Source organism: Arvicanthis niloticus, chromosome 12, assembly GCF_011762505.2.
Source record: "Arvicanthis niloticus isolate mArvNil1 chromosome 12, mArvNil1.pat.X, whole genome shotgun sequence".
NCBI classification, from domain to species: Eukaryota; Metazoa; Chordata; class Mammalia; order Rodentia; family Muridae; genus Arvicanthis; species Arvicanthis niloticus.
The window spans coordinates 34,443,013-34,455,628 of NC_047669.1; the positions used below are offsets into that span (position 1 = coordinate 34,443,013).

The following is a 12,616-nucleotide window of genomic DNA, read 5'->3' on the forward strand; positions in this document are numbered from 1 at the left end:
CTGAAAATCAGAACAAAGAGCTTACTACAGACCTACAGAGATCGAGTTACTAAAAATGCTCATATGTGGAATGTTTGATTCTTGGATCCCTAACAGAGCAATAATCAGACAGAAATGCAGTTAAGAATCAACAGAACCTACTGCAGCATTGTCTATACTGTCTCCTCTAAGGCTGAGTCTCAAAATTACTCTTCCATCGACAGCCATTCTGAAGAAAGTATACATGTTATACTCCACAGTACCTTCCACATGACAATTATGTCCCAAATTGTTTTAAAAGTATGCAAAATCTCTTTGAAAAGTGTGCAAATACTTATTACAGAACTATTGACTTGAAATTCTTCAAAAAGTTTTAAAAAGCCCACAAAGTAGATTTAAAAATCTTACAAGGAATGATTATTACCTGTAGTACATGTATGTCAAATTAAAAATCAACTCTATACCCAAAAGTTACTAAAGAATCTGACATGGTTAACAAATTTACACACAGACATGATTATGGCATGAATACACACTTCTTAAGGAAATTTCATAGATTCAAGGATGTTAAATATTTACCTTGTATCACAATTTTAACATTTTAAAATTTGCTATCAAAATTTTATATGCCTAATTCATTTTAAGAAATTTATTTAACATCTAACTCAAGCTGAGATTGAACTGTATGTATTTTGAATGAGAAGAATTAGGAGGTGTAGCCTTATTGGAGGTGGTGTCTCACTCTCTGCTACCTGTCTGTGTCTCAAGATGTAAGCTCTAAGCTACGCTTCTTGTGCCATGCCTGCCAACCTACCAAACTCCCTGCCATTATGGCCATGGCCACTCACTTCTGAAACTCCAGCTCTCACTAAATGCTTTCTTCTTTAAGTTGTCTTGGTTACAGTGTCTTATCACAAAAATAAGAAAGTAGCTAAGACAAAGTGTCTACCTTTTCTTAATTTTATAATCCTAATATTTATTTACAACTTTTTTTTTTTTTTTTGGACCTAATAGCCCTGGATCCTGCTTTTGCTCAATTGTATAACCTGTGTATAATAGAACACATTATAACTATTCTGAACTATTTTCTAGTAATAAACTCATCCTATTATGGTTATTTTTATTTTCCTCATATATTATTAAAAAACCATTCAAGTTGTATTAGCATGTGATATCAATCATTAAGGAAAACTTATAGGGACAAAACTCTATGAGAAGTAAAATTGTACTAACAAAACAAACTTCTCTTCAATTTTTCCTTGAATATAACATATTCATATAAATATTTTAATCTTCTATAATTATACTCACTGTTGATAAATTTTAAGTTTTTAATTTAAAACCTTTCATTAACTGAAGAGATGGCTTAGCTGTTAAAAAAAAGCTAGGCTTATAACCCCCCAAGAAAATTATACATATTTTCCCCATATGTATGTATGGATACCATGTGTGTGCTTGAATGTACACAGAGACAAAAACTGGGCATGGGATGCTCTAGAATTAATGTTACAAACAGTTGTGAACTGTTATGTGGGTGCTGGGAACTAGATCTATGTACTCTGCAAGAACGCCAACTGTTATCATCATTAAGACATCTCTCTGGTCCCTCATCATCAATAAGAGCTTTAAATTAATGTACAACTCAGGCTCATTATCTTTATACTTAGGAGTTCTAAAAGTAAAAATAACAAAAAAGAAAATTAGTTTCAAAGATAAATCAACACAACTTTTCCCTAAGAAAATTCTGGATGTGTATCTTCCTTCATACATACATATATGTTGATTTTGCTTGACTATTCCTTTTCATACATAAATGAGGTTAAGAGGATATAGTGCTTGCTTGCCTAGTATGGCCTCATCTACATTATTACAAAGAAAAAAACATTAACAAATGAAGCCTGATTGTTAAGATGTTTCTGAGTGAAACAGTTCATTTTCAACAGATTTCAACTTCTCCTGAGGATTAGCATACAGCAATACATACAGCAGCAATAATCCCAGAAAAATCTTAATTATGAAAAAAATCATTTTTCAGAAAGTGACTTACTAAAATTTTACAACTAGTCTTTGCATTATAACTTTATATACAAATGAATCAACTCCTTACTAATTTACTAAACATTAATCAATTTTTTCTTACCAGCTGGCTGACTGGTTTCTCTACTATATTCTCAGTTTCTTCCTTGGTCTGTTCCTCCACATCAGGATTTCCACTTTGAAAGAAAACATATATATTAAGGGCATGTCCTCACAAAGATCACAATTGCAGCAATAAAGAATCAAGGAACTAAGACACTATCTCAAAGTTTCAAAAGGATCACAAATGTGTATCAAAGCCTGAAATAGGAATGGATACCACATCTCTTTGGAGGCTCAAGTTAAAGAACAGTTATGCTAAGCCCTTGCTTGATATAGGAGAAAACCTTATTAACAGAACTAGGGAAGTGGGTCAGTGGCTAATATGCTTGCTCTGCAAGATTAAGGTCCTAAGATTGGATTCCTAGTACTCAAATGAAAAAGTCAGGCACGGCAGCACACTCCTATAAGCCCACTTTGCTGTGGTGGGGGATGAATAGAGCCCCCTGGCCAGCCTGCAAAATAGAAAGAGGAACTCCATGTTCAGCAAGAAATGCTGCCTCAAAATTTAGGGAGGACAGTGATAGAGAAAGCCACCTGACATTGATCTCCATCTTTTACACACTTCTCAAGGGCTGAGACGACACACCCTCAGACCACACACACTCACAGACCATACATATAAGCTCATAGCATTATATTAAGGTAAAGATGTCTTTAAAAAGGGTTATTTTCTTTTTGCGTGTAGATGTATGAAAATCAAAACATAAAAATGGCTAGGAAGATGTGTGTATAATACACATATGAATATATATGTATGAAGAAACATATATGCATATATACATATGTATATATATGTGTATATACACACACAAACACCTATTTTGTTGGAATGTTTTTCTTCTCTTTTAATTTTACACAATGTTATTTCCTTCTCCCAGTTCCTCCCTACCTTCCTCCCCACCAAACTTTACATTTTCTCTCTCTCAAAAATAAAATAAACAAAAATCAAAACAAACAATTAACAGGTATATGCCACAATTAAAAAAATAAATAATCTCAATGTTTCATTTAAGAGCTTCTAAACTTAAAATTGCCCAGTTTTTCAAAATATATTAATTTATGGAAACTATCACATTTAGAAATCCTAAGTTGCTTTGGTAATAAGCAATACCTCGACAGCTTTTCCTTTTAATACTGACTCCAGTTTTAACATATGCAGTATACTATAATGATCTAAAAGATTTACAAAATTGTTAGTAGCATCATGTAGGATCTCTAATATAGGATCATACATGATTTCTGCGCTCTTCGTACTTCAGTAGAGTGGTACATATAATATTGAGATGAAAAACACTGATTTACATAGAATTAGAATTTATAAAATATTATTACTTCGTGTGTGCATGTGATGGTCATTTTTCATTTATTATGTATAATATGATTTCATCTGAGGAAACAAAATTTAGAAAAATATTTCAAATTATGACTCTCAGCACACTTAGTATGTCATGGATAAGAAAAACATAATTTAATTAACTAAATTAATTAACTTTTCTTTAATTTTCTAGTTGCTTAACAAGCTCATATTGTCTGGGAATGAATGCCACAGTACTCTGAATCCTTTCAAGACCTGAGGGAATACAATATGTCATCCAATAAATACTTGCTAAATCTATTTCATGATCACTCACTCTTTAAAATAATAGTTATCACTTCCAGACGCATATTAAAATCAACTGCGACAGCTTGGAAACATCTAGATGCCCAAAGCTGTCTGGGCTGACTAGTTTTACATCAGTTTGACACACAAACTACAGTTATATGAAAAGAGGGAAACTTAATTGAGAAAATGTCTCTATAAGATCCGGCTGCAAGGCATTTCTGAATTAGTGCTTTATGGGGAGGGGCCATTGTGGGTGATGGAATCCCTGGGCTGTTGGTCTTGGGTTCTAAAAGAAAGCAGGCTGGCAAGCCATGGGAAGGAAACCAGTAAGCAGCATTCCTCCATGGCTTCTGCGTCAGCTCCTGCCTCCAGGTTCTTGTCCTGTTTGAGGTCCTGGCCCGATTTCTTCAATAATGAACAGTGGTGTAGAAGCATAAGCCAAATAAGCCCTTTCCTTTCCAACTTGCTTTCTGGTCATTTCTGGTGTTTCACTGAGGCAATAAAAATCATAACTAAGACACTTGCTTAAGAGCTTCTAATACAAATATCATTAGCTCCTATATTTGCTCCAAGTTCCACAGTAAAACTAAGTACATACCCCAATGAATCCTGAATCCTTTACAGAAAACTCCCTATCAAGTACAAATCTATCATTAGTACTCAGCAAGTAAAACACCCAAACACCTAAAAATACTGTTTTCAAAGTGATGACTTTGTATCTTAAAAAAAAAAAAAAAAAAGTCTCCAAATATGGCACACTATTAGGCCCTTAGTTCTTTAGCTAACGGAGAGTCTCTAAAGAACTCTCCTGAAAACTGGACTTCACTGAGTCTATAATTCCCCCTAAAAATAGTTGCTAAATTGCCCTGAAGCTTAGTGGCACTTATTTCACAATAGTTTTCAAAGTTTATGGAGAAAAGTCTAATGCTATATCGTCTTTTGAAATATTAACAAATGCAGTTTAGTGGTGGTAACCCACTCTTTACCTTACAAAAAATTCTTCTGTTAGAGAATCCATGTTGCACAACGTTCCTTTACAAGAGTTATTCCAATGATTGCAAACTGACTTTTGCTATGGTCATTAAGGCTGCAAGAAAAAACAGTATTTTTAATAGGAAGATCCAAAGATTTTTTTACTCCTCTATATAGACCAGTATATAACTATTTATAAAAATTTTCAGTGTTTCCATAAAATAATAACATAGGTTCAATACTCAAATATAACCACCATCTAGAATTTACATTTTTTCTAGGCATAGGAATATTTTATCAATCTATAATTATATTAAAATCATCTATTCTTTTGCAGCACTGAATGCTATATCAAAACCATCTTTTATGGTATTTTAGTTTCCAATATTAGAAACAGTTATTCATTGTTTTTCTAGTACTGGGAACTATGCTTAGAACCCTGTGCATACTAGACAAGTGCAGTTCCACTCAAGTTCCATTCTCTACCCCTATTTGGTATTTCATTTTTAAAAAAAAAAAAAATTCTATTAGTTCTTTGGTAAAATTGCACAACACACTTTGATCATATTTACTTCCCAAATATTCCAGATCACTCTTCTTTCTCTACCTAACGTTGATGACATATATGTATATAAGTATTTACACATATTACCTACTGTTCCCCCACCCCCATATATGTATTTAAACTCATCAAGACCAATTTATACTATATAAATACTCATGGACTTGATTCAAGATCTCACAAAGATGCTCAGGTTAGCTTTGAGCTCATTATGTAGTATAGGCAGGACTTAAATTAGGATGATCCTGTGTATAGGGGGTGGTTCTGATGTTTTCATTGGGAATCCGAGTGTGAATGCTGAAGGTTCTGTTCCCCAACTGGTTCTTGATTGATCAATAAAGATGTTAGTGGCCAATGGCTGGGTGGAAGAGGCAGGACTTCCAGGTTCCCCCAGCAGGCTAAAGGACACAGGAGGCGAAAAGAGAATTTGCATGCTTCAGAAGGAGAGAGAGCCACCAGCCATGTGAAATCCCTACTGTGCCCGGGGTAGCTGGAGGCAGATTACAAATGCAAATAAGCTGAGGCCAGATTTAGGGTAATGAGCAAGGAGAATGAAAACATGCAACTAAGTTGAGGGATGATTTACAGGTGTTGAGTTAGGACTGAATGTAACTGAGCAACTAAGCTGAAAGGTGTTGAGCTGGAAGTAAATGTAAGGACACGTTAGCCGCAGGAGGCTTAGAAGTGCCAGGCCACTGAGATAAAAAGCACATTAAAAATAAGCCAATATGTATGTGTGTGTCTTTCATCTGCGGATCCAAGAGAACCAGGGCCACTATTGGTAGCGTTGCTTGCCAGGAGCTTAAAGTAGGCTAGTAGAAACTACTGGCTACAACGTGCTGACTGAATGCAACAATGTTTGATTATGGTTTCCTTGACCATTTTCTTGACCATCGTTTTGGTCTATAAGCCTTTTACTGTATCAATGGTATTTCCTTACAGTAAGTTCACAGTAGAATTGCTAAAGATATATTATTGAGTTAACTAATGCATATTGTCAAATGGCTTCCCACAGAGGAGTATCAGTTCCTGCTTAATTATACATTTCTTTACTGTAAAATTTTCCTTACTATAAAAATGCTACATAGCCACATTTCTCCCAAAACCATACTATACAGTTCCATAAAATAAGAAATGAGTTGTAGTAAGCTCTTGTATATTCTCCAGCTCAAACATCAAAGAAGTTTTGTAGATCTTTCTCCTCTCTCAACCTTGTTAAAGACAGGATCTCACTGTGTAGTCCAAGAACTCACTACAAAGACCATGCTGGCCTTGAACTCATAGATTCACATGCCTCTGCCTCCAAAATGCTGTCGTTAAAGGTGTATGCTACCATGTTGCTCTCTTTGTGGATGTTTCTTGAAAGAGCAAAAATATACAGACAATATAAATGAAACAATATGAGACTAAAGTGTATTTTTGACTATTTATTTAGCTGTATTCCAAGAACAACTTTTCTAAAATTAGTCCCACTTGATGTCTTCCTTGGTTGTCCATGACTTTAGACTCAGGACCCTCTGTTAGGCTGGCTTTCTTTTTCTGATCCCATTTGGTAAATTCAGGAACAACATAGCATGTAAATGTAAAACTGTTGCTAGATGCTCTGGAACAAAGGAAGAAATAATGAAAAAAAAAGGGGGGGGGGGTGACTGAAAAACACCAAAACAAATATAACAGGATCTCCATTTCTTTCCTACAGAATACCAGACATGACAGTACCTCATTTGTTGCATTAGAACACTTATTTCAGTAACTAGGTATTTTCTCAAACAGCATATTTGATACATTGAAGATTGGTAAGTTCTCCTTTAATTAGGAACTGTGAAGATCATAGGAAAGATTTATGTAAAGAGGGAAGAAAATCTTTTGGTTACAAGGCAGAAATCCTCTCTAAGCTGTCTGTATTGATGAAAAGTGGTGAGACTTTGTAAACCAAAAGACATTTAGATGCTGAATTTAAGAAAGTCTGGTAGCTCTTCTGCCTGTTCAAAATACAACATGAGACAATCTGTATGAGGAAATTTCCAGGAGAGCAGATTATCAATGTTTAGAAGGTAAGTGCAGGTAGCAGCAGTAGACAAATTTTACAGCCTCTGCTGGGAAGGCCTAAGTGCCTAGCAACTAAAAGGAAGCAGCCCAGACTAAAACATTACCAGTGTCCAACTATAATAAGCAGATACTTAACTTTCTAGAAAAGGTCAGAAGAAACCTTTAAAGTCAGGATTAACATAAAGGATAAAAATCTAGATTTCCCCCAATGCATTCATTTCAATACTTTCCTGTCTTAGGAAAGACAATTCAGTGTTTTCCTACAACTAAGACTCTTTTTTGCCAGAACTTTTCAGCCTTTTGCTTGTTCCACTGTAAGAAAATTGACATACTACTATCCTAAAAAAGGATTAACTTTTTTAATTCTTTTAGGAGAGAATTAAGCTTTTGGATATGAAAATTTCCTTTCATATAAAAATATATTATGTGATTTCATTATAAGATTTCATCAGTTCCTGTGTACAACACTATGGACTGTCTAAATATGTACACTGAGTAAACATTGGTCTCCACACAACTCTGAAGGATATTACTGTAATTCATTATTAAAAACTGCAAAACTAAGACTTAGAATTAGTCATTACTAATAAATAACTGAGAGCAAACATGCAAAATGCATGTTCTTTCCACTGTTCTCCATGACTTCTAGACATACTTAAATTTATATAAGCTAAATATGCAAACTGAGTTCAGCTAGGTCTGCACATGCACAATCAGAAACAAAACTATATGAGCCTGATATTGGCCAGCAAATAATATGCAAATATAATTAATTATATGTAATCTTTCATAGTGAACTAGTCATATTCACCTTTGCTAGGGATTTTTCTTAACAATGAGGTAAATCAGAACAATTAGTGCCAGACAGTTACCTGTAGTACTGGAATGAATAATTGAAACCTATCTGAATGATCTCTCAAAGTTAACCAGTTTTTTAAAGAGAAATATAAATTTTATTTGCTCACATATCCCTAAAGCATTAAAAGTTTGAGAACATACTGAAAACATAAAAATCAATTAACTTGTTAATTATATGTAGGTATTAAGCTTACATAAAATAAGAAAAAAACTAAAATTTTATTATTTGTTCCTACAATTTCTCTACATAGTTTTGACATCTCTACTGCTTGCTTGGAAAAAGCTTCTTGTTTTAATTCACAAAACAAGAATCTACTTATTCCATAAATTTAACCAGAAAATTTTATGAGCCATGCAAAGGACCTTACTCTATTCAAAGAAGCAGGCCTTCAAAAAGCTATTAAAAATGATTATTAAACTCTGACATGTGACTCTCATGTGTTTTTACTTTTAGAAACTGAATTAAAAACGTGTATTAATTGTGTGAAACAAGCAAAAGTCAAGGCAATATTTGGACTGTAATATATAAAATTAGATGCGAAGATGGGGGAAAACATTTATTTAAATTATTAAGACTTCTACTCTTAACACAGATATGAATTCTGTAAAATGTATGGAAAGAAAAGTCTTAAGTACATTTCAAAAGTGAAAAGTGAATTTTATGGCTTTACCAATAAGGATAGCTAAATTTTAATACTTGTCAGTTGGTAAAGGAAACAATATTCATATACCGCTTATTAATAGGGATACCAGATATATGTGTCATTGAGTTATCTCACTGTTGCACGAATATTGTAAAAGACCATCAATACACACTTATAAGGCATGACCTCAATATAACAGATTGTATGTGTATGTTGGTAAACAACATACATATGAAGACACTTCTAGTTTTACATGGCATTTACTATTAAGCTTTTTTTGGATTATGAATACTAATGGTAATGATAGAAGTATGAATCAGTAAACACATGAATCATTAGTGGTTTATTTGTGCCATGCATAACAGTATGTGCTATACTTTCATATGATGTCACTATGTGATGTGTTGCATTATGACAATGACAACCAAGATGTCACTGGTTCCTGGGAAGAGAACATTCAGTTTTCAGTTTCGTATGATCTTACTGGACCACCATCACACACACATCAATGATCAAAGCATCATTATGGACATGTGCCTGTTATGTCAATGGAAGAGATGATTTTTTTTCTTTTTCTTTTTAGCAGTTGGCTTTGTAATAAAGGCTAATATTTCTGAAAAAAATTAGGAATAACATTCTAAAAATTTCATTTAGGAGGCTCTGAGTAAAGGATCAAAAGCTCATCCTGGGTAAAGTTTAGGATCAGTACTTGAAAAGTTTTTGTTGTAACAGGGACATGCATGGTTCTAAATAACCACATGCTTAAACATCTGCCATGTTCTACTGGATTTCTCTGCCATTGTATTTGCTGTAAATGCCTATGAATAAACCCCTTGTTTTGGAACTTAAGCTAATGAAACATTTGTTCTATTTCCAGTTGATATCTACTAATAATCCCCTTGTTTTAGAATTTAGACAAAAAACCCACCATTTGTTGTCTCTACTTACTATATAATTCCTTTTAGATTTGGCTCATTAGAATGTAAGTTTTGCAAGTCAGAAGGTCATTTGTAATCTGACATAATTTACACACTCAATATTCACTTAACACATGTTACCTATCTCTCTGCATACATCAAAACTTGTAAAAGCAGAAGATACTGGCAAGTAGATTAAGACTGTTCTGCTAACCCAGACTTCTTTAGTGGTCAAAAGGCAGTAAATAGGCTCTTTTAGAAGTAAGATGGGCATAAGCCAAATAAATCCTTTCCTTCCCAAGTTGCTTTTGGTCTTGGTGTTTCATCAGAGAAATAGAAACCTTAACTAAGACAATCCCTTTGAAATATTTGATGGATATTTAACCTAGCAGGTTAATATGATTATACATGTTTTAACACAAAGTGAAAGACCATCACTTGAGCTAGTGTCTTTAAAAATCCTTTTGATACTGAAAATAAAAGTTGGTTATAACAGAGCATGCTAGTAATCCCAGCACTTTCAACAGGCAGAAGATACAGAAAAGAATCCAAAATCATTCTTGAGTAAATAGTAAGTTCAAGGCCACCTGGGCTACATGAAACTCAATCTCAAAAACAAACACATATATGTACACACATTATACCTATAGAAACGTACTACACTTCCAATTTTTACAAAACTGGAAAAGAACAAGTAATGACTGTGTGTTTGTCAGAATAAAGACCAAATAAAACTGGTAATTCTGGAACAAAAAAAGTACTAACAAAATGCAAGAGAATGCTTGTAAAATTAAGTAAAATCAATAAAGTCCTCAAGGTAACAACTAAGAGAACTAGTCAAAATGGAGATCTAAAATTAGAGACTGAGAAAATAATAAATACAACTTTATATCAATAAAAATTTAAATACGGAGAAAGAGTTGACATTTCTCAAATTTAGTTTACAAGGACAGAAAACTAGAACTTGACATTTGCTGAAGTTCTATTAATGAACATGCTATGAAGCTTAATTTTACAGGCCAATAGATTCTGCCAACAAGGATCAGATAATTTTGTGTTTTATAATTCCATGTCATTAAAAAAAGATAAAACGAACTGATTGAGGCTCTTCCTGGCACAGTTGTCAGCTAGTCAGTATTTCCTCAAGTAAGTGTGTGTGTGTGTGTGTGTGTGTGTGTGTGTGTGTGTATGTGTGTTTCCAGTGAGGTCTATTCTGACCTTTTCTTTTCCTGTTCTGATCACCATTATTCTAGATTATTTTTTCCTTATTACATTTCCTGATGTTTTATTTATTTGAAGACATAATATTACAATTTTATTAAAAATTTCACAGATGAGTTTACATACAAACTCATTCATTATCTTACTACATTAATCTATTACAAGGGACTATGACTTTTTTTTTTATTCGATATTTTATTTATTTACCTTTCAGATGCCAACCCCCTTCTCCATTCCCCCCACCCATTAATCCCCTATCCCATCCCTCCTCCTCCTCTTTTGCCTTTATACTGTTTAAATTACATGCAAGTATTAAGGTCAGTTCTAGGTTGAGGAACTAGCAATACATTTTTTACTACCAGAACATTAAACCCAATGCCCAGATTAAGTACACAGTGACCAGGAACAGTGACCATCCCACTATTAACGCTGAAAAAAGAATTTATTGGATAAACTATCATGTGAAACTGACTACTCTTCGATTTTACCTCACGAAACGACCAAAGCCGTAAAATGTAGACACAAAGACAAAAGGTGCAAAAACATTTTAGATGCAAACTGGCTCTGTGTTTTATTGATGACGCACTTCTCATTTATGTAGTGAATGCCAACAGTACTTTTCTATTTAGACTATTATTAGATGGTTGCTTCTCCGCAGGCACCACGTCCTCATCTTTGTTCTGAGTGACAGTCAATCCCTAGCCCGTTATACATACATGTTTAAAATGGAATGAATGAATACATTAGCTACAAATTCTTACGTGAATTATCAACAGCACAATCATCTTCAGCCATCAGTTAGCTTTGCTTTTACTTTTTTAATATGAAAATAAATGACTTCTTTAAAAGGTACCAATGCAAAACAAAACAAAACAAAAACGTTTCCTGAATTCACACATTTCAGATGATCTTAGTCAAATGGGCTATTTACTCTATGCCTCAACCCAGCTTAAGCTCCTGAACCAGTTGCTGACTCGCTTCGTTAGACATATACCCGGTGCACATTGCCTTTGATTAAAAAATAAATAAATAAAAAATCTCAACAGTGCCATTTTTTTTTTTTTTTTTTTTTTTTTTTTTTTTTTTTTTTTTTTTTTTTTTTTTTTTTTTTTTTTTTTTTGTCGCCACAGAAATGTGCGAAACAGTCATGCCAGACACGACCGGGCCCCTTTGCCTACAGACATCAACGCTGACGAGAACACACTGGGGAGCAACATTGGGGTGCTCTCTCTAGGGAGTTTGACAAATCCTATTGTAAAGCCACGGCTCACTTGTCACAGAACCCCGACCGCCACTGGTTTTCCTCTGCGACATCAGTGGGCACAGGGACCCGTGCTGGGGAGCCTGAGGCCCCTCCCCCTCCAAACCTAAGCCCCACCGATACTGCTCGGGGTTCCTCACCGTGTCTAGACTAGGGGGATGCGACCGTGTCTCGGGCAGAGGCTGAGGCACACACGGAAAGCCGACCCCGCAGCGCCAAGGCCGAGGAAGCCCCGGGAACCGAGCCCGCGCGGCACAGGGACCCCCGTGCGCCCCGGAGGCCCTCCACAGCTTGAGCCGCACCAGCGTGTCTCGCGAGATCGTGCGTCTTCGCGGACCTCCAGCTGAAACCTCGCGGCCTCTCCGCCCGAAAGGGGGCTGCAGGGGGGGCGGCTCCCTGCCAGCTTCCCGC

The 12,616-nt window shown here is 35.0% G+C and overlaps 1 protein-coding gene across 4 annotated transcripts in view; it reads right to left on the reverse strand.

The window, feature by feature from the left end:
- Positions 1-12,565, reverse strand: part of Dzip3 (DAZ interacting zinc finger protein 3) — a 59,668-nt gene extending 47,103 nt beyond the window's left edge. For 2 of the 4 annotated variants that reach the window (XM_034514804.2, XM_034514805.2), the window contains exons 1-3: positions 12,346-12,565; positions 4,708-4,808; positions 2,120-2,192 (exon numbers count right to left, since the gene is read on the reverse strand). In XM_034514804.2, the coding sequence (XP_034370695.1) occupies positions 2,120-2,192; positions 4,708-4,739 (105 nt within the window). In that variant the 5' untranslated portion in view covers positions 4,740-4,808; positions 12,346-12,565. The remainder of the gene's footprint in view (positions 1-2,119; positions 2,193-4,707; positions 4,809-12,345) is intronic. The other 2 variants (XM_034514807.2, XM_034514806.2) reach the window with 2 other exon arrangements.
- Between the last annotated feature and the right edge of the window lie 51 nt (positions 12,566-12,616).